This window comes from Manduca sexta, chromosome 28 (assembly GCF_014839805.1).
Source record: "Manduca sexta isolate Smith_Timp_Sample1 chromosome 28, JHU_Msex_v1.0, whole genome shotgun sequence".
NCBI classification, from domain to species: Eukaryota; Metazoa; Arthropoda; class Insecta; order Lepidoptera; family Sphingidae; genus Manduca; species Manduca sexta.
The window spans coordinates 4,458,910-4,484,541 of record NC_051142.1 but is presented as its reverse complement, the minus strand read 5'-3'; the positions used below and the strand labels follow the sequence as shown (position 1 = coordinate 4,484,541).

The 25,632-nt window shown below is 33.5% G+C and overlaps 1 protein-coding gene across 1 annotated transcript in view; it reads right to left on the bottom strand.

Moving 5' to 3' along the window:
* Positions 1 to 25,632, bottom strand: part of LOC115452042 (GTPase-activating Rap/Ran-GAP domain-like protein 3) — a 99,626-nt gene that overhangs the window by 28,200 nt on the left and 45,794 nt on the right. The window contains 1 exon segment of the mRNA XM_037444484.1: positions 8,710 to 8,779. Coding sequence (XP_037300381.1) covers positions 8,710 to 8,779 — 70 coding nt within the window.

Here is a 25,632-nt window from a genome sequence, read left to right as displayed (position 1 = left end):
ATAAATTTAAAGGTAACTAAAGGAATAAAATATGAAACGTTTATCTATTTCTCAGTATTTTATAGATATTAATGAGACGTGTTTTATTCGTAGGCTGCCAGTGTTGGTAGTAAAAAATATAAACTATGATAGAAGAAAGCACTTTCTTCTCTTTAAGTATCGGCGCTCTGTCATTTTCATTATTTATATTATGTTATTCTTTGTGTGTTTTCTTTTTATTGCCATGTTACAACGCCTCGCTTCGCGGGCAAACCCGGAACAAACACGGTAACAAATAAGAGGAAAACGAAATAATTTTATAAGTCGTCAAATAGGTTACAAAATTAGAAATTACAGGATTAAGTATAACATCAAATACATATTTACGATGTTCAGTTTTTACTTTTACATGTGCTGTAAAATATATCTTCTTACCAAATTTTATAATTCTAGGTCATTAAGAAGTATTCTATAGGTTTTTATTTCTTTGTGAAATCGCAAAATATGCGATATAAACGGTCATATGTTTTAATCGTGTGACTTACAAGTTTGATTTTTCACAGCAATAAGAGTCCGTAAACCAGAGTATGTAAATATCAACTTGATACCTCTACACGTTCCCTAGAAAAATAATTTTGTCAAACAGAAAGGCAGACAGACTGGAAACAAAGTGATTCTATACGGGTTCCTTTTGAAGTACGGAAACCTAAAAAGGTGTACCAGTGAGGTAAATAGCGCACTTTTTAATAACATCGTACCTTCATACATTTAGGTAACGGGTACGTACCTTTAAATTAAATATTTTCAGCAAAAGAATCCTCTGAGTTTCGCTTTATTACCTTGAACAATGGCGTTCAGGTGGGGCTTAGTAACGTAAAACCCGGTTAATAAAGCTGTGGGATTAGCTACACTTATTGGCCTGATGATCCTTTGCAGTCAGAGATTATTGCTCTTTGAGGTCAAATATACTTCGGATCAACGGCAGTTAATGAAATTTATAAAAACGTTATCACAACGGGTAACGTAATGTGGTACGTGAATATAGTTCCGTGTGCTTTTTATAGATAGCTAAATATATTATTAGCCATATTTTTACTACGCTTAGAAGTTAAACAAATTGACAGACATTTACAAGATCACGCATTTATTCCCGAAAGGGTATGCAGAGGCGCAACCAAGGCACCCACTTTTCGCCGAGTGTGTTCCGTCCCATGATGTGATAGGGGGCGAGCCTATCGCCATATCGGGAACAAATTCCAGATTACGGGCTGATACAGAGCAGAAATACCCAAATATCACTTTGCCCGACCCAGGATTCGAACCCAGGACCTCAGAGCGCTGTCGTACCGTAGACGTTTAAGCTTCAGATTAAACGGCCATACATGTATTTATATTATTATCTAGGTTGGTTTTAAAAACCTTCTCAAGAACAAATAATTGAAAAGAAACTCTTTTCAAAATTAAAAGGTAAAAACGTTATACTTCTTAATTAAATCGTTCCCTTCAGGTCAAAAGATATTCAATACAAAAGGTATAGAAGGCAAATAAAACTTGCCGGAGATACGATTAAACTAAAGTTTTCTAGTGAAGTTGTCGTAAGTAAATACATTGCTTGATATTAATTGAACGACTTCGATGCCGTCAGCTCTGTCACGGTGTGAAACAAGGCGAACAGATTTGCTGAATCTATTTATTTTAAGTAATCTTAGAAACGGAGATAAGATTTAAATGATGAAACCGGTAACAATTTTTTTACGAGACGCATAATTCAAAGTTATTTCGATAAAATTTAGTTTGATATTGAATAATTCGTATGAATTTTATATATTTAGTCAATAAAGTTGCTGTTTAGAAATTACGTATTTTGTGGCTACGTTTATCTGATTATAATTATTTTTATTATGCATTGATATTCCTGTGAAAAAATGAAACTACACATCCATCTTTTTTGTAGGTACTTCATTTATCATTTATATGACGAGAAATTCCACAAAAATATGCTTTTCATTTAAGTAATTCGAGTCGTGTAACTCTTGTCGTATGAAATGTAGTGGTATTTTTTAAATGTATCATGCTGAGGTGGATTTCGTGGAAAGCTCTCTATTTGAAAATTAAATAATATTTTTAAACTCAAAAGAATTCGTGTATTTTATTCAGTATTTTATATTTTATCTATTTGATACCGGGATGCTGAATAATATTTAATGGAAATTCTTTTCCTAGAATATCACATGATTAATATTTGTATCGGAATTATTATTTGGAGCAAAAGCTAGTTAAGTATATTTTTTTTTACCATTACAGTACCTTAAAACTTTTAATGTTTAAGATTCTAGCTGTTAAATGAGAAAAATAATAAAGGTCTATAACGTTATACGCTGATGTTCGATTGTAATTAGTGCGAAGATAAAAGAATTTTAGCTCAACGTCTCAGTTTAAACAGAAGCTGACAAATCATTGGCCAAGGCAATCGCCAGGTTTACGTAACACTACTAATTAACAATTGAACAATCAAACTGACGATCTTGAATCCAAATTCCACTTGAACGCACTAATTGGCTCTCCTCTGGTAGAACGAATCAATCAATATGACATCATCACAATACTCGTGACCTAACAATAGGTCGGGTGCTATTGTGGCAATCGGTCACGCCTCGCTGGTCCCTCCAGTGACCAGTATTAAACAACACGAACGTTAATCAAAATCGACACTCTTGTTTATTTTGATGCATATCCATTCCTCTATTGCATAAAAAGGGCAAGGTGTACTACTAAGTACGGGATATCTGCAAACCTTACTACTAATTGTAAGATGTATTTTTAATACATTTGGTTAAAGATAAAATATCTGTTTACTGGGAATATAAATAATACCGCATGGTTTCAAGTATTTATAATATTCGCCATGTATTCTGTTTCACAGCTGCGCACGGGCCTTCTTTACTATTGAGAGGGATTAGGTCTTAGTTCACCAAGCTGGGCATCGTGCGGGTTAGCAGACTTCACATTCCTTTGAAACTATTAAGGAGAACTTCTCAGGTATTCTCACGATGTTTTTCTACACCGTTAAAGTATTCACAAAGAATATTCACTTAATTTTAGAAAATTCAGTGCTGCGGGCCCTTGGGTTTGCGGGAGTCCGACTCATTCCCAACTAGACTATCGAGGTTATTAATTATTTTAAGCATTTAGTTTGAAATTGGTTTAACTTTCATTGTGTTAGTTGAGTGTTATCAAATAAGCTATATAACCTTTTCAATTCGTTGTATAATCATATTTGGTTTACCAAATGTTGATTTATCATAAACATATTATTTAACGTAGTACTAAAATAGGTATTAATGCGTAATCTAGGCACACATGTGCGCTACGTTGCTTTTTTACGAGTTTCTACATTTGAAACGATTCGAAATATTCGAAGGTATTTCTTGTGGCACTAGTCTGGATGCTCAGCCCCCATTTGTGTTCGATACGTGCCTTGCTTGCGAACTTTTTCTAGTTGTAAAAGATTTATTCGCAGATTTGTTTTCATCCCACTCTGTTTTAGACTTTTATTGCAAGACTATTGTTTGTATATAAATAGAAACAGATATTTGATTTTTATGTCTAAGTTGATACACCAGGTTGGAAATAAATATATAATAATAATAATAAATCTACACACACTTTTTATCTCTGAAGGGATAGGCAGGGGCGCACGTGGTGCACCCACTGTCCGTCCCAGGATGCGATATGGAGCGCGCCTGTTGCTATTTCGAGTTTAATTCAGACTTCGGGCTGATACTGAGTAGAAAAATCTAATAGCACTTATACGGGATCGAACCCGAGACCGTAAAGCAACGTAGATCATGTTCAGGATTAACACATTTCTATTTATTTATGTCACTCTTGGAATTTGCTCCCGTGGAAAATAATTGACTTAAATATCTATCTCTCTTGATATTAACATGACGTTAAATGTTATATTAAATTTGATATTTTAGTAGAGTACTTTAATAAAAATATGAAATTAGGTTGCCTAGTTACGAAATCAAAAGGTAAACAAATGATCACTACGCTTTAATTTAATATTACCTGCCACAGATATGGAATATTATTAACGCGAGAGATAACGTTTAATTAAATTATATAATAAGATAATTTTGCTGCTCTATTGTCAAAGGAACTTTAGGAATAAATAAAAAATACGGAGAATAGCTATGTTCTATTTTATTATGGAGAAGTCAATTTCTTATCTGTTTGCTGGTCTAGATAATTCGAATAAAGAGAGGTCACATACAGCAGAGGTCGGTGAAATCGGAATAACATTACTAACAAGATTTTCGTGCATTCTTGCGAAAACCTCAAGGAATTCTTGATGGAGCTGAGTCACATTAGGGGTCTTATTTTCTTCCGTATAGGTATACAATGTTAATTTAAGGCATATTTACAATACTTTAGGATAAATAAAATGTTTCGATTTTGTAATTTTTACTAAACTTTTGGTTGAGCATAGTAAAGTATTTAAGACAAGTTTTAGTGAAGCGAGGATAATTATAGACTGAAATTCTGTTTAATATTCTTAATTAAGCATTATGTTATTAATTTCTTTATTCAGTTTCAAAACATTTATAAAATAATACATATCTACACTAGTGGTATAATTTTAAATGCATCAGTCTTATATTCTAAATAGCGTTATATATCCTAGAGAAATGGTTTATTCATGCAAAAAGTATTACCCAATTTTACGTTTACGTAGTCCGTAAATTTCTAGCGAAGACAAAGAACCGTTGTTGTAGCAACAATGGCGGAGTGCTCAGCAATTGATGCAACTTTTCAGCCATCTCATCCACATTCATCATCATTTACATCGCAATCTATTTTTTATTGGAGTTTTCGTTTATACACGCCAGAGAGTTTGACGTTTTAGTCTTGAATTAACAAGATATACGAGGATAAGTCTAGTTTGGGTCACTGCTATACTTGCATGATCTACTTAAGAAATCAAATAAAAAAAAACTGAATAATTTACTAGTAACGAACAATGTAAATTTTTGTTCGTTAAAGAATTTTCAGAATTGGTTTCATAGACACAATACACTCTTCTCCCATTATTAAAGTTAGAAATAATTATAATAACTTAAATATCCTACAATATTTAAAATGATGTGCACACGTTATATTCATAACAGTCTCTGTTCAGCAAAAAACGTGACTTCAAATAAACCTCTCGAGGTACTAATATTAGCGTCTCTTTAGGACCTAACTCATCCATTCAAGTGTGACATATGGTATGCCTGTTATAAGTTCAATATCAAATTTCACAGCAAAAGCAATGTTAAAGGATATTTGAGCATCAAAAGGCTCATTGATATTGAAGCTTCGTAATGAAAGTAAATGACCGAGTATTGAAATTTGATGTTTACATCTATCGTATATTGGCATAAGACCTAAACCTGCTACAAAGAGGAATAGATATGTAGTAAAGAGATAGAGCTCGTATGTTTGTGAGTTTTTAATTCAATGGAAATTTCTAGAACAAACGACCGATTATAATTACATTCAAACCTAATATTATGTCTGTAAGTAGCACCGTATGTACTTTATTTTAATTGCTTTTATTCTGGGTAAAGACTTACAAGAAGGGCCCCGAGTTAAAGCAAGTAAATAATGTCCCAAAATGTTTGTGTTAATTGTTCTAGATGGCTATTTTGATATAATGATGCGACTTAGCACAAACATCATATATAGAAAGGAAATTACTACAAAACATCCATTATTTTTAACCAACTCAATAGGTAATCTGTGATAAATTGTGATCACATATGATTTAATAGTATGTGACTCTGCGTGGCGGACTAAGGCTTGATTCCTCTCAGTAGTAGAGGAGCCCGTGCCCAACAGTGGGACTATATAATACAGGGTTTGTATTAATATTATGTGCCTCAAGTCAGGTAGTTTTATTCTTCTAGGAAAATGTTTTACAGCCTTTTTATTAGCACGTAGTCCGTATACGTTTGATAACCCTCTATCAAAATACTCTGTCAGCAAAATAAAATTTATAAATCAGCGAAGTTGAGCACATAAATAAGACCCTTAGATAGTAGTATATTAGCATGCCGCTAAACTTTATACAGTCTTCAAAGAAGGAAAAATGAAATGTGAACATATTATAGATTACCTAACTTCTTTTCAAATCAATATTTTGTTCCGATTCGTCGTTACATTGAATACTTAAATAGAGAATATTTAAGAATATTTCGATTTTTTTTAGTAATTACCAACACGGACTATGTTACATAGAGGATTTTCTTATACGCCAGATCTACCACTTTGTGATTAGTATTCTGAAAATGTTTTTCCTGAATGCTCCAGTATTTCACAATAATATCATAGACATGTTCAGGCAAGGGCAGACGGCACCACACGGCACGAGTTTCATATTTATAGCTGAACATATTATGATAAGGAATTGCAACAAGATACAAGGAACGGCCATGAGAGATATATTGTTATATGGAATCGAAAATATGTACATTCTATATAATTTCATTCTATTATAAATATATACATTCACTTTAATTTTTTTAAAGAATACTGTAAGAGAATGGTTTCAGAAAATGAAGACAGGCGATGACCGGGCGAAAAATCACGATAAAATAATGATTAAATACTTGGGCTTACAATACACCTAGAATCGACACAAATATTTGTGGTCAATAGCAACATTTGTAGATACAATCACCACATCAAGCACCACGCATGTTTGTTTGTTTTATAATATTACACCATTATCATTTGAAACATCGATGAACGTGATATTCTGTGTTTACGTTTTGGCACCTACATAGCAGCACCACACATGTTAGGGGTAAAGTGTTCAGGGATATTGTATTGAAAAAACGTTACCCAAGTGGGTTAACTGATAAGAAAGGTCTTTATCATTTGTCTATAGTCACAAAAGTAGGTGAACAAATTTAAAAACTTTAAATAGTATATACACGTTAAGTATAATAGTTTTTTTTTGTAGGGTAAAGTAAATTCCTTGTATTTTATTTTTGTTAAGAAATAATAAATGTTGGTAGGAACACAAACGTGTACAGGAGATGTGAAGTTTCAAATTTGTTATGCTACTTACAAATTTTAAACTTTACATTGATGGTTAAAAAAAGCGCTATTAAAAGATTTTCTGAAAAACTTGCATGGCAGAATACTTAGTTGATATTGTTAAAACAAAATAACCGATAGACACATCATTTATCAAATTCGGATCTGTAGGCGTTACTGTGGAACATAATAATATATATACTTATACACAATTATAAATAGACTGCTTAAAGCATTATCTTTGAGGATTTGCCGTAAGAGAGGAAAAAATAGGTAGGCGTCATTATTAAATTTATCTACCGAGGCAAAGATAACAATATTATACAGCCCTTGACGTAAATAATATGTTACAATTCTATTTTATATGTAGTATTGTGCCAAACAAACTTGTTTCCGTCCTCGGTATAAATTTAATTTTCTTGTAATTCAACTGTATCAACTATCAACGAGTATCGCGATGCACTCCGTCATGCGACGGCATTTTTAAACGAGCGTCACGTTCCGCTCGCTGTCCTTATGAAATATTTCCTTGGAATTTCTTTCGCAAAAACAAATGCAATAAAAATATTGCAGACATATTTCACTGCAAGAGAATTAATATTTGTGATATTAATTTACTAGGTAGGATGTCAGATTTGTTTCCTTGTTCGCAATTTTTCAAAGTAACAAACACAATGGCGTATTGTGGTTTTGGCTGTGTGATTACATCACGTAGGTACGGGTGTTATTTATAGCTATTTTAAAAATATTTATCATTTAAATTACTGGAGACGAACGAAGAATTGGGTCATATTAAACAAAGAGATCAAACAAATAGTTGATATTGGTGTGAGGATAATAATATCTGTGTTATTTGTCTATACGACTGGACAATTATTTGTTATATATACCTACAATCAAACATTGTTTTCGTATATTTGTTCATGTACTTATTTATCTAGCTTAACTAGCAATTTAAAAATGACAAATGTTTGATTTTTATTACGCACCGACTCCAAAATTGGTCACAAAAGTATATAGGTAATATGAAATTATTTTTTGGTTTTTAGTGGTTTTTGGAGGCCGTTAAATCTTTTGTTAAATAGTTTTTATTAACAAACACACAAAAAAGAAATACAGTCGTATTGACAACCTTCTCCTTTTTTGAAGTCGGTTAAAAACGGATAGTTTGTTTATTTGAATAGTTTTGTATCTGATATCCGTTTCTGATCTCGTCATAATTAACGAGACCTAGTCGCAAGAGTACTCAAGAGTCAAGATATGATACCATACAGTTTACAATGTGGTACCGAGAACCGGCTGTAGCATTTTGTACAACTCATTGAAACTTCTTATATAATCTTTTCAGGTACATACATAAGTATAAAGTCTGTTTCTCAGTGCTGACGGCATGGCAGTCTTCGCAGTGCGTAGACGTAGGGCCGTTGTGATTGGCTAATATTGAAATACAACAATAATAACCAATATATACCAATAATAATAACCTATTATTGTTACCACTTCTAAATTACGTTAAATTAAATCGAAGCACAATCCAAAATGCAGCTGTAGGTAGTCGATATTATTATTTCAACCATGCGCTTATACGCGGACAAAGCTGCGGTCGAAATTCCGTTTACATTAAAAAATCAAATATTTTACCTGTTCCACCGAACCATATTGTCTTCTGGAGAAAACGCCTCGCCTGGTGATCAATTCACTCGCGGACGAGCTGCGAACAAAAAAGTTTTATTAAAATTTGTTGTTACAATAGTTCACCATAGTCGATAGCAGTAAACGGAGAACGGGACATATTGGAACAATTTTAAATACTGTTGTGATTTTATGTTTTTCAATCAACTATCACACATATAGGACGATTTGAAGTTTCGCAGATTGAAGTAAGCAATTGGAATTTTTAAATCAATGTAAATAGTTTATTTATATAAAAATAAATGTGTATAATGTTTCCTGTGGACTTTAAAACGCGTGAACGAATTGTTTTGGTAATCTTCGAATCCTACCTAACTGTCTGCGGATGATTCTGTGGCGGTCCATACTCGCGATCGGACCACCAAAAGTCATATGGCTATAGATAATTAGTGCTACCCATGGAAATCTGAGGCGGATTGTTAGTTCCAAATAAAAAATAACATTTATATAAAATGATCGGGTTACTTTATTTCTAAAGGTCATACACAATTTAAGTCTTCTTGTTACCCAATACTTTCACGCTTATAAATATGTTTTAAAGTTTCCCCGAAACACTGATATATGTCTGTGGATTCATGTTAATGTAAGTGAAAAACTTTGAACGCGAAAGTAAAAGTCTCGGAATGAGGATTTACAACTTATCGTTTGGCAATGTATGGGATTAGGTTTGCAAAAAAAAGGAATAATGAAATACTAAAACCTCAACGTTTACAAATAATTATGTTATTGGGACCAGTGTTGGAGCATTCAGAGAAGGACTCCGATACAACGTATAGGTATTAGTATGAATAAATGCAGTCAGTAGATTTTACATAAATCCCAAAAGGGATGCCGGCAGGAATCGGGATATATGAACCTTTCGCTGCTGCTCAGGTTTATTGTAGTTTGTCGATAACGAAATATACTTATTATGAATCCCTCCTAGCCCAATTTCGGCTACGGCGGCCAATCTCAACGAGATCAGCCAGGTACGCAGGAGATATTAAAGTGCACAAGTGTGTGCGCAATACACGGGTGCACTCTCTGTCCTTTCACTCTCATAGTTCGGTGAGACGGCAATCCGACATGACCGGAGAGAGATCAAGCGCAAGACCAACGGCTTTACGTGCTTTCCCAGGCACGGGGGTATCACACCGCCAATTTCCTGACTCCGAGCTGCGACTGAGAAATTTTTAAGATGGAAAACCCAGTCACAATTATTTTGGCCCGACCCGGGATTCGAACCCAGGATCTCAGCGCGGCAGTCGTAGTAATAATGAACAATATTTACAAACGAAATATATGGAAATCGGTATAGCAAGTTATAAAAAATGTCCATTTATATCGTGAAATAAACAACGTTTTCAAAAGTAGGTCAAGTTAATCAAGGTCCACTATTCAAGAGGGTAGGGGTGCGATGAAGGCGCAGATATACATCTATAGAAGTGACAAAACAAACAAGCAAAGTCTTACGGCCGCCTTGATGTACCGGATGTGTATCTATAGCTGAAGGAGGTCACATTTCCGGTCCCCAATTAGATGCAATCTGCCGTCTGACAGCTCTGCCTCTAATTAATCCACTCATGCTATATGAAAAGGTCAATATTCTTATTAATTACAGGGAAAATTGTAATTGCTTCACTTCTGGTTAATTATTTTAATAGAATATAATATTAATTGCATTAATCTAGAGTTAAATTAATAAAAAATAATTAAGAGGTGCGTCGAGGTATCGGTCTACAAACTTTACATGTCCAAAATTTTATTTGGCGTGACGAGTTTTCGACTGTAAAAATGTTTCGTTGTTTTGATGTTTGTTAGAAGATAATGCCTTAACTGGTAAATGAATTTGAATAAAATTTTGTACGCTGATCAAGTCGTAAATTAACATAGATTACTTTTATTCTGCGAAAGGAGCTTCACTCGAGCGGAGCCGTGAGCAAAATCAAGTAAAAAATAAAAGTCTCGATCTACACCTAAACTTGAGAAACATTAAATTTGCTACCATTTACTTCTTTAATGCCAGCTCCTTTTCATTTCCACAAAAAGCGGCCTAATCTTTAGCGAACATCGCTTAAGTGCGTGGTCAAGTAGGAAGTGGCCTTGACACTTGGATGCGATCCCAGCTTCCATTATACTTATCTACACTTACTTATTTAACTATTATGCATTAAAGTGACATCGAATTATTTTAGTCGAGGGGGATATCTCCCCGTAACACGTATCCGTTTACATATAGGATTAAGAAGTTCGTATTATGATTGCACATTATTATGTGTTCTTGTTCTAAAATTTGGCTCATATGTTACTTACTTATCACTAGATAGAAAGTCTGGCTTTAAAAATAATAACAAATAATTTCTTTTAAACAATCACTATTTTAATTATGTTTATAAAAATTTAATGAATCACTTTAAAATTTTGAACTTATGTATATTTACTACTCTAGCGAAGTTATTAAATTAGCTTGGCACGAGTCGGGAACGACGGGAAACGATGTAACTTTGTTGTTTTCATCAAACGCAACATGATGTAAGTTTCAATTTCAAAGTACTGGGTTTTGTTCCTGTCTCCTTTCCAGGAATACTAATAATAATACTATGCAGTTTGTAATAAATTGTTCTTGTGTTAAGTAATTCAGTACTTTGTGTTCCAAATTTCATTCAACCATTTACCGGTTTATGAGTCTACTTTTAATGAACATCTTCATACACTAACACAATGGATAACATTAGTTGGATTACGTCTAGTACTGCGTTTATTACATATAACACACACTCTTATGATAAGCGACTACAGTACAGGGCATATTTTGTTCCATAGTTCAAAATGAATTTCTATACTTATTTTAATACTTAACGTAATATTTTATACCTTAATTGCAAACTGGATTATTCATTTTGATAATACTTTATTATCTTCGCAATTTCATCTATGTGATTGCTGAATTCTATTCCACATATCTTCTTTCAATATTATTCCCTTTCTAGAACTTTTCTTTCTATGCCTAGACTAGCCCGATTAATTTGTTTGTGTACTCCACTGATTTTATGTTCTGAATTAGACTCTTTTCCCATAACGAAGGCGAAGTCGTAACCTTGGCTACATGTCGCCATAACTGTCGGAAAGGTTACCCTTGTTACTGCAGGTTATGTGTAGCATTATTATGTCTAGCACAAATTAATCAGTCTGAAGGTGTGGTATAAATATTTTAGTTTTGTTTCACAATAACTTGCGCAACGAACCAGTTTCATCTACCGACACTCAAATCTATATATATAAAAATCAATTGCTGTTCGTTAGTCTCGCTAAAACTCGAGAACGGCTGAACGGATTTATCTTATCTTGGTCTTGAATTATTCGTGGAGGTCTAGGGAAGCTTTAAAAGGTGAGAAAAATTCGAATAATTGCCGGGAAAATCCTCAAAACAGCATTTTTCTATTTCCCATACAAACGTTTTCTAACTAATACGTAGAGTCAATTTGAGCTTTATTGCTATTGTATAAAGTTCACTGTTGTCTAAGCAATGTAGGTGTGTTCCTAACATCAAAGCAGTGTGCGTTGGAGCACAGAATATAATAATGTAATGTCGCGTTCTGAAACTCAACAAAAGTGACATCGCGGACCCGACTAAATTGAACAGTCACAAAATTTAATATATCATTAGTTATTTGGTTGGCTTCACGATATTATTTCTTTTGTCTTACTTTAAAATGCATGTTTTCGTTATGGACAATTTTTGAGCTACTTTTGCATATCTATACTTATAATAAATCTGTAGAGAGGTCAATTCTGTACATGAAATATATTTCCAAAATAACTGGGGGTGATTAGGGATCGACACTGATGCCAAAAATGCAATTAGTAAAATTTTTGTCTGTCTGTCTGTATAAACGTTATAGAAACAAAAACTACTCGACGGATTTTAACTTAACTTGGTACAATTATTTTTCATACTCCTGAGCTGGTTATAGTATACTTTTCATCACGCTACAATTAATAAGAGCATAGCAGTGATGGAAAATGTTGGAAAAACGGGAGAAGTTACTCCATTTTTAAGCTTCCGTCAATTCGTGTGCAACCTTAATGGTTAAAAGTTCCTTCGATTTCACCAGGATCCCATCATCAGACCCTGACCGGACAATCGGACCACCTGCATACCACCATAAATTAAAAAAACATCCCGACAAATTGAGCACCTTCTCCATTTTTGAAACCCGAAATCCACGCGGGCGAAGCTGCGGGCGGAAGCTAGTCTAATATATAAAATTCTCGTGTCACAATGTTTGTCTCCGTACTCCTCCGAAACGGCTTTACCGATTTTAACCAAATTTTGCATGCATATTCAGTAGGTCTGAGAATCGGCTAACATCTATTTTTCATACTCCTAAGTGTTAAGGGTTGTCCACCCTTAACATATTTTTTATAATTCTATACAAATTTTTATTTTTTTATTATTTTTATTATGTCGCATTAAAAATACATTCAACACTAAATTTATACCCTTCTATCACCAACCCCTATTTTTTGTAAAAAAAAATGTTAAGGGTAAAACAAAGTCCCCGCTGCATCTGTCTGCCTGAACGTGTTAAACTCAAAAACTACCCAACGTATTAAGATGAAATTTGGTATGGAACAGTTTGAGACCCTGGGAAGAACATAGGCTCCCGGGAAACTACTACTTTTATAACGGAAAACTTTAGCCTGAAAAACTTTATAATGCGGGCGGAGCCGCGGGCAAAAGCTAGTATGTATATAATAATATTTAATTTATTCTTAAATACGTTAAGGTATCTTTGAAATAAATATAAGTAAGTTTTAAATTTGTTGCTATGTATAAGAATAATACACCAAGGGTGTAAACTGTGAGGTTTTTGGTTCGATTCCCATACTCATGCATCCTTGTCACACCATGAGACGGAAAATAATCTCGGTTAAAAGAGGGCGCGCTAGCTATATTATATCTATAACTCTGCGTATCCTTTCAGATTAAAAAGTGAGAAAGTGGTTATAACAGTATTCTTGTTGGTTGAACTACGGAAAATCTTGAGATACACCGTCTTCCGCAATAGATAAACATAAAACTAAACAAAAACAAAATTAATACACATCACGCCATTATCCCCGAAGGGGTAGGCTGAGGAAAGCAACTTTTTGTCATATGTGTTCCGTACCGTGATGTAATAGGGGACTAGCCTATGGCCATACCGGGCATAAATTCTAGACTCTGGGCAGATACTGTAAAAAATCCCATATCAATATGTCCGACCCGGGCTTACATTAAACTTTAAACTAGTTTTAGCATAAATCTTTTAGATAAATAGTACGGTTAATGTTAGTAATTAAAACCACGTCCGTATGTAGTACATATAACATAAAATGAATTTCCCAAACTATGCATCTCCTTTTGAGTGAGGCCGGGGTGGTTTGCCCTGATTAGGCGGTTTAATTCATAGTGCCTCGTGACTGCGTTTAGAGCAATTAATTGTGTGACGTCTCACTACAGGCTAGAGATCTACCTCTTAGAGTGACACTTCTGATCCAAGTTTCAACTACAAGTGTTAAGGTTTATCAGAAAATGTGTTTAAAGCTAGAACTTTCATAAAGGCATCGCGCTGCTTTTGTCAAGACGTTGCCAGTTATATTGAAACACTTTACGAATCACTCTAAATCTGATAATCGAAGCATCAAGCAACTGCAGTAATTATCAGTTTATAATCGTGTAAATAGAATGATCTTTTTTGTTCTTATCTTTAATTGCTTTCGTTTTATTCTTGTTAAAGTAGTGAAATCGACGCCCTGTTGAAGGGTGTTTTTTGGAAATAATTTGGCAGCATTTGCATTATGTAATATTTTGTCTCCATTCATATGCCTAACGACTACCGTACACAATATGTTGAATAACCGAAGTGTTGTCTTATGCTGTCGGGTTTTAGGTTAGATCTCCCATGTTTGTATTAAGTATGGACGACGGGCATGGCTTTGGCTTGTTTAACAACAGCTTCCTATAAGCCACCCAGCTTCAGCATGTATGAGGTGTATAAATATAAATAATGGTTTCATTGCAACGAATCATAAATTATTTTGAACATGATTACCACTTAACCATGCGTATAGTCAGTATAAATATCTTTTTAATCTTCATGTTAAGTAAAATAATCCATACTAATGACATTTAATTTTAAAATGGACAAGTGCAATCGTCTCGCAATTTCCAATCAGGGCTATTGACACCGCAAAGTAATTACTTTCACTGTGTTGAGGTCTCCGTGGGTATGGTTATCGTGTGATGTGTTATTAAGGTGTTCTGTCCATATTGCTATTGAAATACGTTCAATAATTCGTCACATCAGCTATTAGATTAATCGACCAAAGTTTTCTTTAAATTAGTCATCAATTCAATATTTTTAGCTTTTGAGTTTTCGTTTTATAATATTCTTTATGAACTTCGTGATTAGCTATTAATTTTAGTATCATTAATATGATAACTTTGAAAACCATTTTATGTTACAGAGAAAGAAATTTTTTACAGTATCTGGTTTATTTATTGAAAAATATTTATTTATTTGAAAGCGAGAAGGTAGAGAACACAAAAAGTATAAGATATTTCATGAATTTATCAATAATACAAAAGATGTGATCTCCTTTTATAACCTAAAGGCAAAATGGATTTGATAATGATATTAACCTATTTTGAGCCTAGGTTTGTATTTACTTTAACAAACATTTACTATTTACCTAAACTTAAATTTAAACAAACAAAAATAGTGTATTGTGTGTTAAGGAAATATAGTTTCTGCCGAAATCTCTAGCTGGTACAAAGAACTATTTTGTTTTAGTCACTGAACCTTAAAGCATAGTCATTATTTTGTTTAAATGTTCCAGGAACGAGCGCTTAACTAGACAGCTTTACACGCGTTTTTATTATTCTCAGCTGTTTCGTGGCGAAATTTCCAATAATTTTGAGTGCACTGGTCCCCGGTCCCGGTGACCTCTTCTGGCTATTGAAATATCGCTTACCGCGGCCCTCGCTTCGGCTGCCACTCGACACTACTTAAATTCAATATGGAAGCCGCTTTACTTAAGACCCCATCTATATACACTTTACTTATAGCGAAGTGATTTATGTTTTAAAATTATTGCTAGACCATGGTTTGTTAATACTATAATCTATTGCAATTTTTTCAATCTATTACATCTTTTAAACGACTATACAATAGTTCAGTTTCCTGAACTGAATTATGGTAAACACGAACACTTAATCATGAAAAAGTGTCTCTTGTGAACGGAGATACTGAGTGGATTTATTTTATAAGCAACCGTCACAATTTATAACCTAGAGTAAATAGAGTAGGTTTCAACGATGAGCGGTGTTGAGACGTGATTTCAAGTGGAATTTGCGCTTCTTTTGTGCAGAACGCGGAGAATATCTTACATTACATTTTGTATGGTAAATATAAATTTATTAGGAACTCAGGCTTGCTTCATTGATTTAGTGGCAGCATATTAAGGGTACCTATGGTAACGAGAAGGCGTTGATTTCGACATCCAGGCGGTCAAAATTAATTTCGAGAAACTTTTGTGCTGAAAACCTTTTAAGTGGTTATACATACATGCTGTGGGTTAAAAATTAACCATTATAAAAGGCAACATTGTTTAATGATTTTTTAATGAATTTCTCCTACTTGCAAATGATGCATCATGTAAAGACTTCTCAGTAGCTATTTCTATTTACAAGCGTAGTCACAATATCATTTACATGAACTTACATATATACCGCATCTATAAACGGCATGATATTAACGCGATCACGTATACGTAACATTTATAACCGCTACGTTATTATATAAATGTTATTATAATATTTAGTAGGCGTAAGTAGGCATTTAATGGCAAACATGTTCCACAAAGCGGAAACGTAGCTGATGGAGCGAACAACAATCTTTAATAGACTTTTCTTGTTCTCACTTCAGCGACGCTTAATCGAATGTATTAGTGGCGATGTAGAGTAAAACGAGTTAATCAAACCGCTCTATCTATCTAAGTTTTACGGTATATTTCTAACACTCGTTGCGTTCAAGAGACGAAATTTCGTTGAAATTGTAGCTCTCGTGCATGTGGGGCAACCACATTGTAAAACGTGCGATAGATTCGCCAATAATAGAATAAAACCCATTCGTCCGCTCTGCAAGAGGATGGTCGGCTTTCCCGGTATGTACTTTGTATGAATTGGGGTATGTGGGTTTTTTGATCATTCGAATGATACAAACGATTCAATGTTTCGTTTAAAATTGCAGAGCTCAATGAGCGAACACTCTTACTAAATAAATGCGAAAGTTTGTAAAGATGTATAGATTTTTGTTAGAGGTATACGCAGAAACAGTTTGATGGATTTGGATGCAAATTGACACGCAGATAGATCACCTTGATACATACAGACTACTTTGTATCCCGGAAGAGGGCATAGTGAGACTTTTATTTGAAGGTTTTTTGGGCGGGCGGTGCCGCGAGCGACATTTGTAAAAGAAATGAATGTTACACAATGATTGAACGATCTTATTCTTGTTCTTTAGCATTAATCGTTCTGGACGAACAAAGTAAACGGGGTCACCCCGTTTTAGCCATTAAAACCTTAGACCGCGGCGGATTATAATTAATGATAATGAGGCTACGACACGTCTGAAATTAAAAACTTTCAAAATGATTGACAAAATAATGTTAAAAAATATAAATATAGATTATGACATAGTTTAATATCACATGTAGGATTTATATACAGAATCGATAGAAGCATCAAAACTATTTCCCCATACCCAGCTGTTTGTATGTATCTCTAGCTTTATAATTAAAGCAAACAGCCTGTGAACTACTCGGAGTTTAAAATGTAAGCCGTTTCCAAAATAATAACCATCTAATCCGAGATACAATAACAATAAGTTGTGTCATTGTTTGGAAGACGTCTCGGTTCGCGCTCTAAGTATTTGAAATTGGTTTAGTGAGATAGCAAGTGGGATGACAGCTGACACAGCTGGACTCCCTCGCCATCCATTAAGGCAGTAATGAGAGAATTGAGAAATAGCTGTTTACTGCTGAGAGTGTGCCGATAAAGATGGGAGCGAAGTTATTTTTTTATTCCCAAGGAAATTGGCAAAGGCGTCACAGTCTAGGCAGACATTTTAATTAAATTTTCTAACATTCTATATTCAAGAAACCCGGTTAATTCGTTCGTAAGGCTGAATAATTTATTATGCTGCTTATACCTGATTCACTAATAACTTGCTTAATAATAGGTTATTACGATACTTCTGAAGTTAAAATATATGTTTTTGTATAATTAGTCCAGTCAAATTAACATTTAAGTTATCATAGATGTTATATATGTCATTAAGGTGGTAGCTCAAGGTCCATTTTCATACATTTTGTTTCGGCTTTAATCTGGGTAACTAAACAAGTATTGGCAAGTAAAGAATTTAAATTCACGTCTAGTTAGTGATTAGTTCTCGCAGTTGAAAGAAAAATGTAAAAATAATTAATGATCATGGATATTTCTGCCTTTAAAATTTCGTCATATTAAATTTTAAAGGCCGAAATATCCATGATTATTAATTATTTTTACGTTTTTCTTTCAACTGCGAGAACTAATCACTAACTAGACGTGAATTTAAATTCTTTACTTGCCAATACTTGTTTAGTTACCCAGATTAAAGCCGAAACAAAATGTATGAAAATGGACCTTGAGCTACCACCTTAACAATAAAATGTCAAAGTCCCCATCGATCTTATGTGTGCAAAAAAAAATATTCAAGGTTAAAGGTAAAAAATTCCGGTTTTTCACATTTTTCTCTGAAACCGGAGGTATTATCGTAAAAATAGGTCAGACAAAAGTTGTAAATCATACAATTCTCTACAATTGTTCTAATATTTTTTTTCATACGAATCACCGTTCGCGAGATATCGCGATTTTAAAGTTGAAAAACTTATATTCTTCCTAACTCACAGGTTTTTTGTGTCTATTTTGACTGGACTATAATATATTAAATTTCCATTAGGCATGTACCTATAACAGAAATATAGCTAATAAAGTATCTTTGATGTTACAAATATTTCATGAGTAGTAAGTAATGGACGAGAGGCTAAATATGTAGGGCGACGACTGTTTAAACAATAAAACTATTTTATATTCATCGAGGTTTTTTTGGAATCCATCAGTATTCTATATACATCAATGAGTTTATCGATTGTGTTTGTAGTGGAGATGAGGTTTTAATAAGATAATGCTAAGTATGAACTTCATTTTTTTACAATCTCTCAAATATAATCGGTCGCAAATTACTTCTACACTTTAATTTCATTGGTTTATATTCCATAAAAAGAAATTTACAGCGCCTCAGAATTAAAATTTTAATAACGAAAAGTTATTAACAAGATTTATAAAGCTGAAAAGAATTGCTTTTGTCATCTAGAGGCCCTTTTTAATGTAGTATTGAATACTTTTAAAGAAAAACGCAATAAAATCCTAAAAGGCTCAATTCGTTTTACCGCACTGCTTTTAGTGCAGATAAAAAAAGTTTGAATCTCCGTTTGAGAATAAAGGAATTCAAATAGTATTTCTTGAATTTTTATCAAATGCTGACACCGAATCTTTCACAGCCGTATAATATGGAATAGCGAAAATTTTCTGATAGTCATGGATATCGGGTCCTATTCCGGCTACCGGGGTATGTCCGTCTTTTTGGAATTACGAGCGTTTTAATCAAAGGACAGCTTTGTTGGCAGTATAGGTAACAGAGTCAAAAATCTCTTATTTAAATATACGGTTATCAAAACTGTCCTTTGATTAAACCGCTCGTAATTGCAAAAAAACGGATTCGCCCTCGTAGACGGAATAGGGCCCTAATGAGTTGTCCAGTTGAGTCGCATTTCGTGATCAGCCGGTGAACACTTGGTAAGCTAGGCTGGTATAATTCTGGCATTATAACGATAATCTGGGTATTAATGATAAAGTAGGTTAAAATTCAGTATTACTTTAATCTATTTATAATATTGTATAGTTTTCATATTAAAAAAGCTCGAGTCAAAATGCAGTATCTTTTTAGTATTTCATTAAGTTATACGTTTCCGATAGTACCCCAATAAATGAAGTATACTAAAAATCCTTCATACGGACGAAACTGCGATAAAATTTTATAATATATTAGACTCTGTCTACAGCATCGGCTGACCTCAACAAAGATTGTAGCCCTGTGACCCAGCCTGACATAGAAAAACCAACGTAAAGTGGTTGCTTTTACGCCCTGTTGCCACTTTTCGTTTAGCAGTCTACTTTATATAAAAACAAGTCACATAAATAGGTTATACAAAGTAAAATTCGTCTTACTCGTCCTTTGAGGTTTTTAACGTCTAATGCGGCGCCACAAGTGTGAAACGATTCCCTTTTACAAGAAATCCAGAGCATTACTTCAAAAAGAAAAAAAATATAGCCATGTTTGTATTTACATAATCCGAAACTTCTTACAAATTGCAAATAAAATGGAGTGCTGCGAAATGACATGGCGTCAGAAGCGCTGGTACGGTAAATATATAATGAAGTTACATTACGAAAAAGAAATATTCTATTTTAAATAAAAGGGCATTAGTCCATATCTCCTCCTGTATTTTCGATACTGTTAAATTAAAACAAATCCTTTTCATGGGCAATAAAATTCAAATGAGGTGTTTAACATTTCGGGTTAATGCCAACTCGGCCTTGTCGTAGATTGTATATCTCTTTGTAGTTTGCTGTAGCTATTTATATGCGAGTATAATCAATCTCAAATCGTGTAGGACAAAATACCTACCACTAATTCAGTAGGCAACCAACAATGGGTGCAGACTTTTTTTAGCTTATTTTACATTTTCGCAGAGGATTTTTTGTCACAAAAGTAAACAATTTCTGGTTTAAAAGGATAAAAGCTTGAACCTGATTGGTGAAAAACAAGCAAATATGATTTAAGTTTTATCTCTTATACATAAGGCATGATGCATATTATGTATTTCTATGGTTAAACTGCATACAATAATCATTACTAATATTAAATATACCGTTCATAAAATAATGTAAACTTTACATAGAAGGGTAGAATAAAAGAAGAAGGACTGCACGATAGATGTTATAAATGATGTTACAGACGAGGCAATACATATTTATATTAATTTAGGGAAAAAATTAATAGTTCCATATAACAGGACAATGGTACTATATAACTCGAATTGGATTAGTAATAAATATTAAGTAACATTTTAAAAATATCTTCAATGATAAATATTTTTAAAAGATAGAATGTTCTCGAACGCTTTTATATGATTTGATCTGGGCTTTAGTAGGCTTTGAACGACATCTGCTTAGGTCCGTCTGGTAAGCGAATGGTAGACGAACTGCGCCCTCTTTGGCACCGATTCAAGTTAGGTAATATTGCATTGTCACCTTGTTTGAGTCTGAAAAATATTGTGCAATTTGCATACTATGCAAGAGGTGCTATATCAGCTCTTTTTGCAGCTAAGTAGCATGACTGCAGGTTACCTTTTTATGTGGTTCAAGTAAAATAAATCTACATGCAGCTATAATAAAATTGCAAATGGTGTTGACATTATAGCAATGTGGTTGGATTAATGAAATAAATTGGCTATTACACGCGTTTATAAAAGTGATCAATAGCTAATCGGAAAGCGTTTCCAATAATATGAAGTATATAATGCACTTCCAATACAATGGTATATACGAAATTTTAAGAGAATTAACTCTGGTAGTTAGCCGGTAACTCGGTTCAATGGGTCCTTTTGCATTTTCATTAATTAAACCAACTTTTCAGTTGGAAAATTAAAAAAGTAAAAAAAATTAAACCCATTTCACATGATTCCCCACTCGACCTCGTAGCTTCACATATTTCGTTTTCCTATTTCGGACGAGGGCCCGAATTGATTCAAAAGAAGTTTTGAATGAAAATGTTTCCAAAATTCCGTAAATGGAATTGCAATGTTTGAAACCGGTCGAAATTTCAAGTTTACAGTTGATGCGCACATTGTTTTTTGTAATACAGTCCGTTTTGTAATACGGTTGTGTAAGAGTTGTTTTTATTAATTTACGACTTTAATCCTTTGATTACATTTAATTGTATATCTACTGTACCTATTCTGCAGACTATCTCTATATTGTCATATCCGCGAATGACATAAAACGATTTACTGTCGCTTTCAATAAACGATTCCATGCTCAATCTTCGGTCCTATTCCGGGAATAAACCAATCATAATAACTCATTTGTACGTATGTCAAAAAAGCTTTGTTTTGATTGGTCTATTTTTACGATAGATTGAAATAAGCTATTGGAATCGTTTATTGAAAATTAAGTTGGAACCATAATATCAATATTTATTTATTTATTAACACTTTGTACATATGGTATACAGGCGGACTTAATGCCATGGGCATTCTCTCCCAGTCAACCTTGGGGTGGTGTAGAGAGGACGGAGGTAGGTGTATAATAAAAGAAAGTGAAAAATAAATAAGAAGAGTAATAATAAACAAATACACAATATCAGAAAATCAAAAGTAATATTAATTTTAATTGTATCGTGTATTAAATCCTCACTGCTACACTTTTTAATAGTGCTTTAACCTATTTACCTGCGTGGACACCGCACAGCGCGCGTTAATCTAGATCTAATTGCATAGTTGATTCCTAACGTAATTACACGGATTTTCGCTGCGTATTTGGTGCCCGTATTTGACCATGCATGTCAAATTCAGTTTGAGTTTATAATTTACAGTAACAAGGCAATACATAGTCTACAATTTAGAAATAAACTATGATAATATAAGTAACCCTTACTTGGTCTTGTAAAACGAATAATATCAATGTAAATTGAAACCGTATATCTATTCGACTTGATTGGTTTGCTGCTAGATGTCATAACAAGCCGGCTGGAGGTAAGTCAAAGAATGCATAACGAATGAAACTCGACAGATGTGAATTTTTAAATGCATGGAAGTTCTAACGCGCCCTCAATAAATAATGTGTTGGTTAACATTACATGTTATGTTGTGTTAGAAAATCGTCTTTATGTTTATAACAATGTTAGACGATAGTAAATCCTAAGTTTACAGTTTTAGTTCAAATTGGTTCCATTTTAAGCAGAAGAAAACGTGCGGTGGTCTAGTTTCGTGCAGCCGAATCGGTTTCAACTTCCAACTGGTAATTGCCTCTGCGAAAGCAAGAACATCTTATGTGCAAACTACATTTCGTGACAATCAAGGAATCTTCTGCACCCATTTATAAGAATTGCTTCATATTTAGTTCTCAGGGCATTTTCTACATTAAGGATTATTTTGCATTTATAGTTCTCTTTAAAGGACATGAGTCCACTAACTTAATTAATATTATCGTAAATTGTAAATTTGCTTCTGATGCTACTGTATATTCCACGTAAGGTTACATTTGAAAAATTGTAGCATAAAGTCTTAGTTCACTTCAAAGTAAGTGTTAGTAGGTTGCAATCAAGCAAATTATGTAACCCAAAAAGACCAGTTAAACAATGTTTTAACGTTCATTTTGATTTAATAATTGTTTTTGGCAATTTTCCAAATGCTACTGACCATGTCCTATCCGGGGAAATACGAAATACATGGAGCTAGATAACGTGATCACATTTTGTATTGCAATCAGGGACTCTAAAATCAAATAGTTCAATAGGTTGATATAATGTGAAATCAATATATATTGAACTTGATAACACCAGTTCAGCGTGCATTGTTTTATTTTTAATATTGATTTGCTTTGGGCGCGCCAATAGTTTACAGAAATATGCACGTGGTGTGCATATTGCCAGAGCCGTAAACTTAGTTATTAGTACGTATTTCAAAGGAATGGGATTTCAACCGAAGTAGCAAATGCTTTTATAAAAGGCCTATTAACATTTTTATTTCTCTATTCATTTCGGAAATCGTTAGTGATTGCTTAGAGTATTGTCTCGAATATATAGTAAGTATTCGTATACTTCAGAAATCCATCTCATTTACATTATTTAAATTCTGTTGAAAGTAAGTGTGCCAATAGAAGATCACGAATTGGATGGCAGGAAACGAACAGAGCAAATGACGGAGATAATGACATCGATTTAGAAACGTCTAGAGGAGCGTTACATAATGAGTACCATTATCTCTAGATTACTCTACTAAATAAATTTCACAACTTTAAACGTCAGAATACTTTAAAAACGTTTTTTTTTTAATTTAAAATATACGTATCTCATACTTGTAAGTGCGGAAGTATCCCTGTCTGTTATGATAGAACCCTTACACTTGGGCGGAGCCGCGACTAAAAGATAGTGATGATATAAAAACCAAGATATGGGTTCAATAATAATAATAATAATAATAATAATATCAGCCCTGTATTATATACTTGCCCACTGCTGAGCACGGGCCTCCTCTACTACTGAGAGGGATTAGGCCATAGTCTACCACGCTGGCCTAGTGCGGATTGGTAAACTTCACACACCTTCGAAATTCCTATAGAGAACTTTGAGAAGTTGTTGACACTGACACACATCTGAGGATGTGCAGGTTTCCTCACGATGTTTTCCTTCACCGTTAAATCGAACGATAAATTCACAAAGAATACACACATGATTTTTTTAGTAAAGTCAGAGGTGTGTGCCCTTGGGATTTGAACCTGCGGACATTCGTCTCGGCAGTCCGTTCCACACCCAACTAGGCTATCGCCGCTTAATTCAATAAAATTCAATTAAACGATTCCTGCTTATCACATATAAGAGCATGCTTGCTACAAATTTGCACATAGATTAATAAGGCCTAATATGAAGTTATTCTCACTGAACATCCAGTCTTCAAAATATAATTAAGTAATACGATATGACAATATAATTTTTAAAATAATAAGTTATTATATTGTGACGTGAAAATTGTTTGCTCGTCCTAGTTGTTTGTATCGTAAATTCAATAACATATTTGATATTTGATAAATAATAATATGAGTATGTAACAATGCATTGGAAAATTTGAGAGAAGCAATAATTACCTAGTAATAATGTTATTGTTACAAAAGATATTTTAAAATATATAGGTAGTCAGGAAAACAAAGTCATTTAAACAACATTGTGTTTCCGAAAACCTACAAACACTGTAAACATATTTTATCACGCTATTGTTATTATTAATAAATCTGTTTTGTAATATGACGTCACTTAAAATAATCAATTAAAGAAAATAGACTGGAGGTTAATCAAAATCAACTACATAGAAGGTACGCAGCAAGGGTGCAATTGATACGGCTTTGACTTCAGGCGTGACGGCATGTTATAATTAATAATATAATGATTTCTTATGTTTACGCGAATATTTGTTGGGATAAGGCGGTGAAAGCAAACGTCCGCACTCTATGACAACTGTTTATTGAATGAATATTTAGCTGTCACTCGACAGCTTTTATACTTTTCTGGGGAATGAAAATATCAATCTTGTTGAGGGTGTTTTTGTATCTACCTTCAATAGTCCCCCTCAAAAATACAATCAATCAAAATAATAATTCTAATACATTTTATCAAATTAAATTCAACTTAACTCTCATGTCTTGGAATTTTGTAGAAGGAACCACTTTAGTGAATATGTCCGCTAACTGTTCGTTTGTCGAGATTCGTTCCAGCTTTATGTTTTTGTTGCAAATTTGCTCTCTCGAAAAGTGGTATTTAATATCTATATGCTTAGACTTTTTATGATTCGTAGGATTGTTAGCAATGCTGATACAACTATTATTATCTTCATAAATAATGATTGGTTCAGATAGTTTGATAATACTATTAATCAACGATTTTAACCAAATAGCTTCTCTTACTGTTT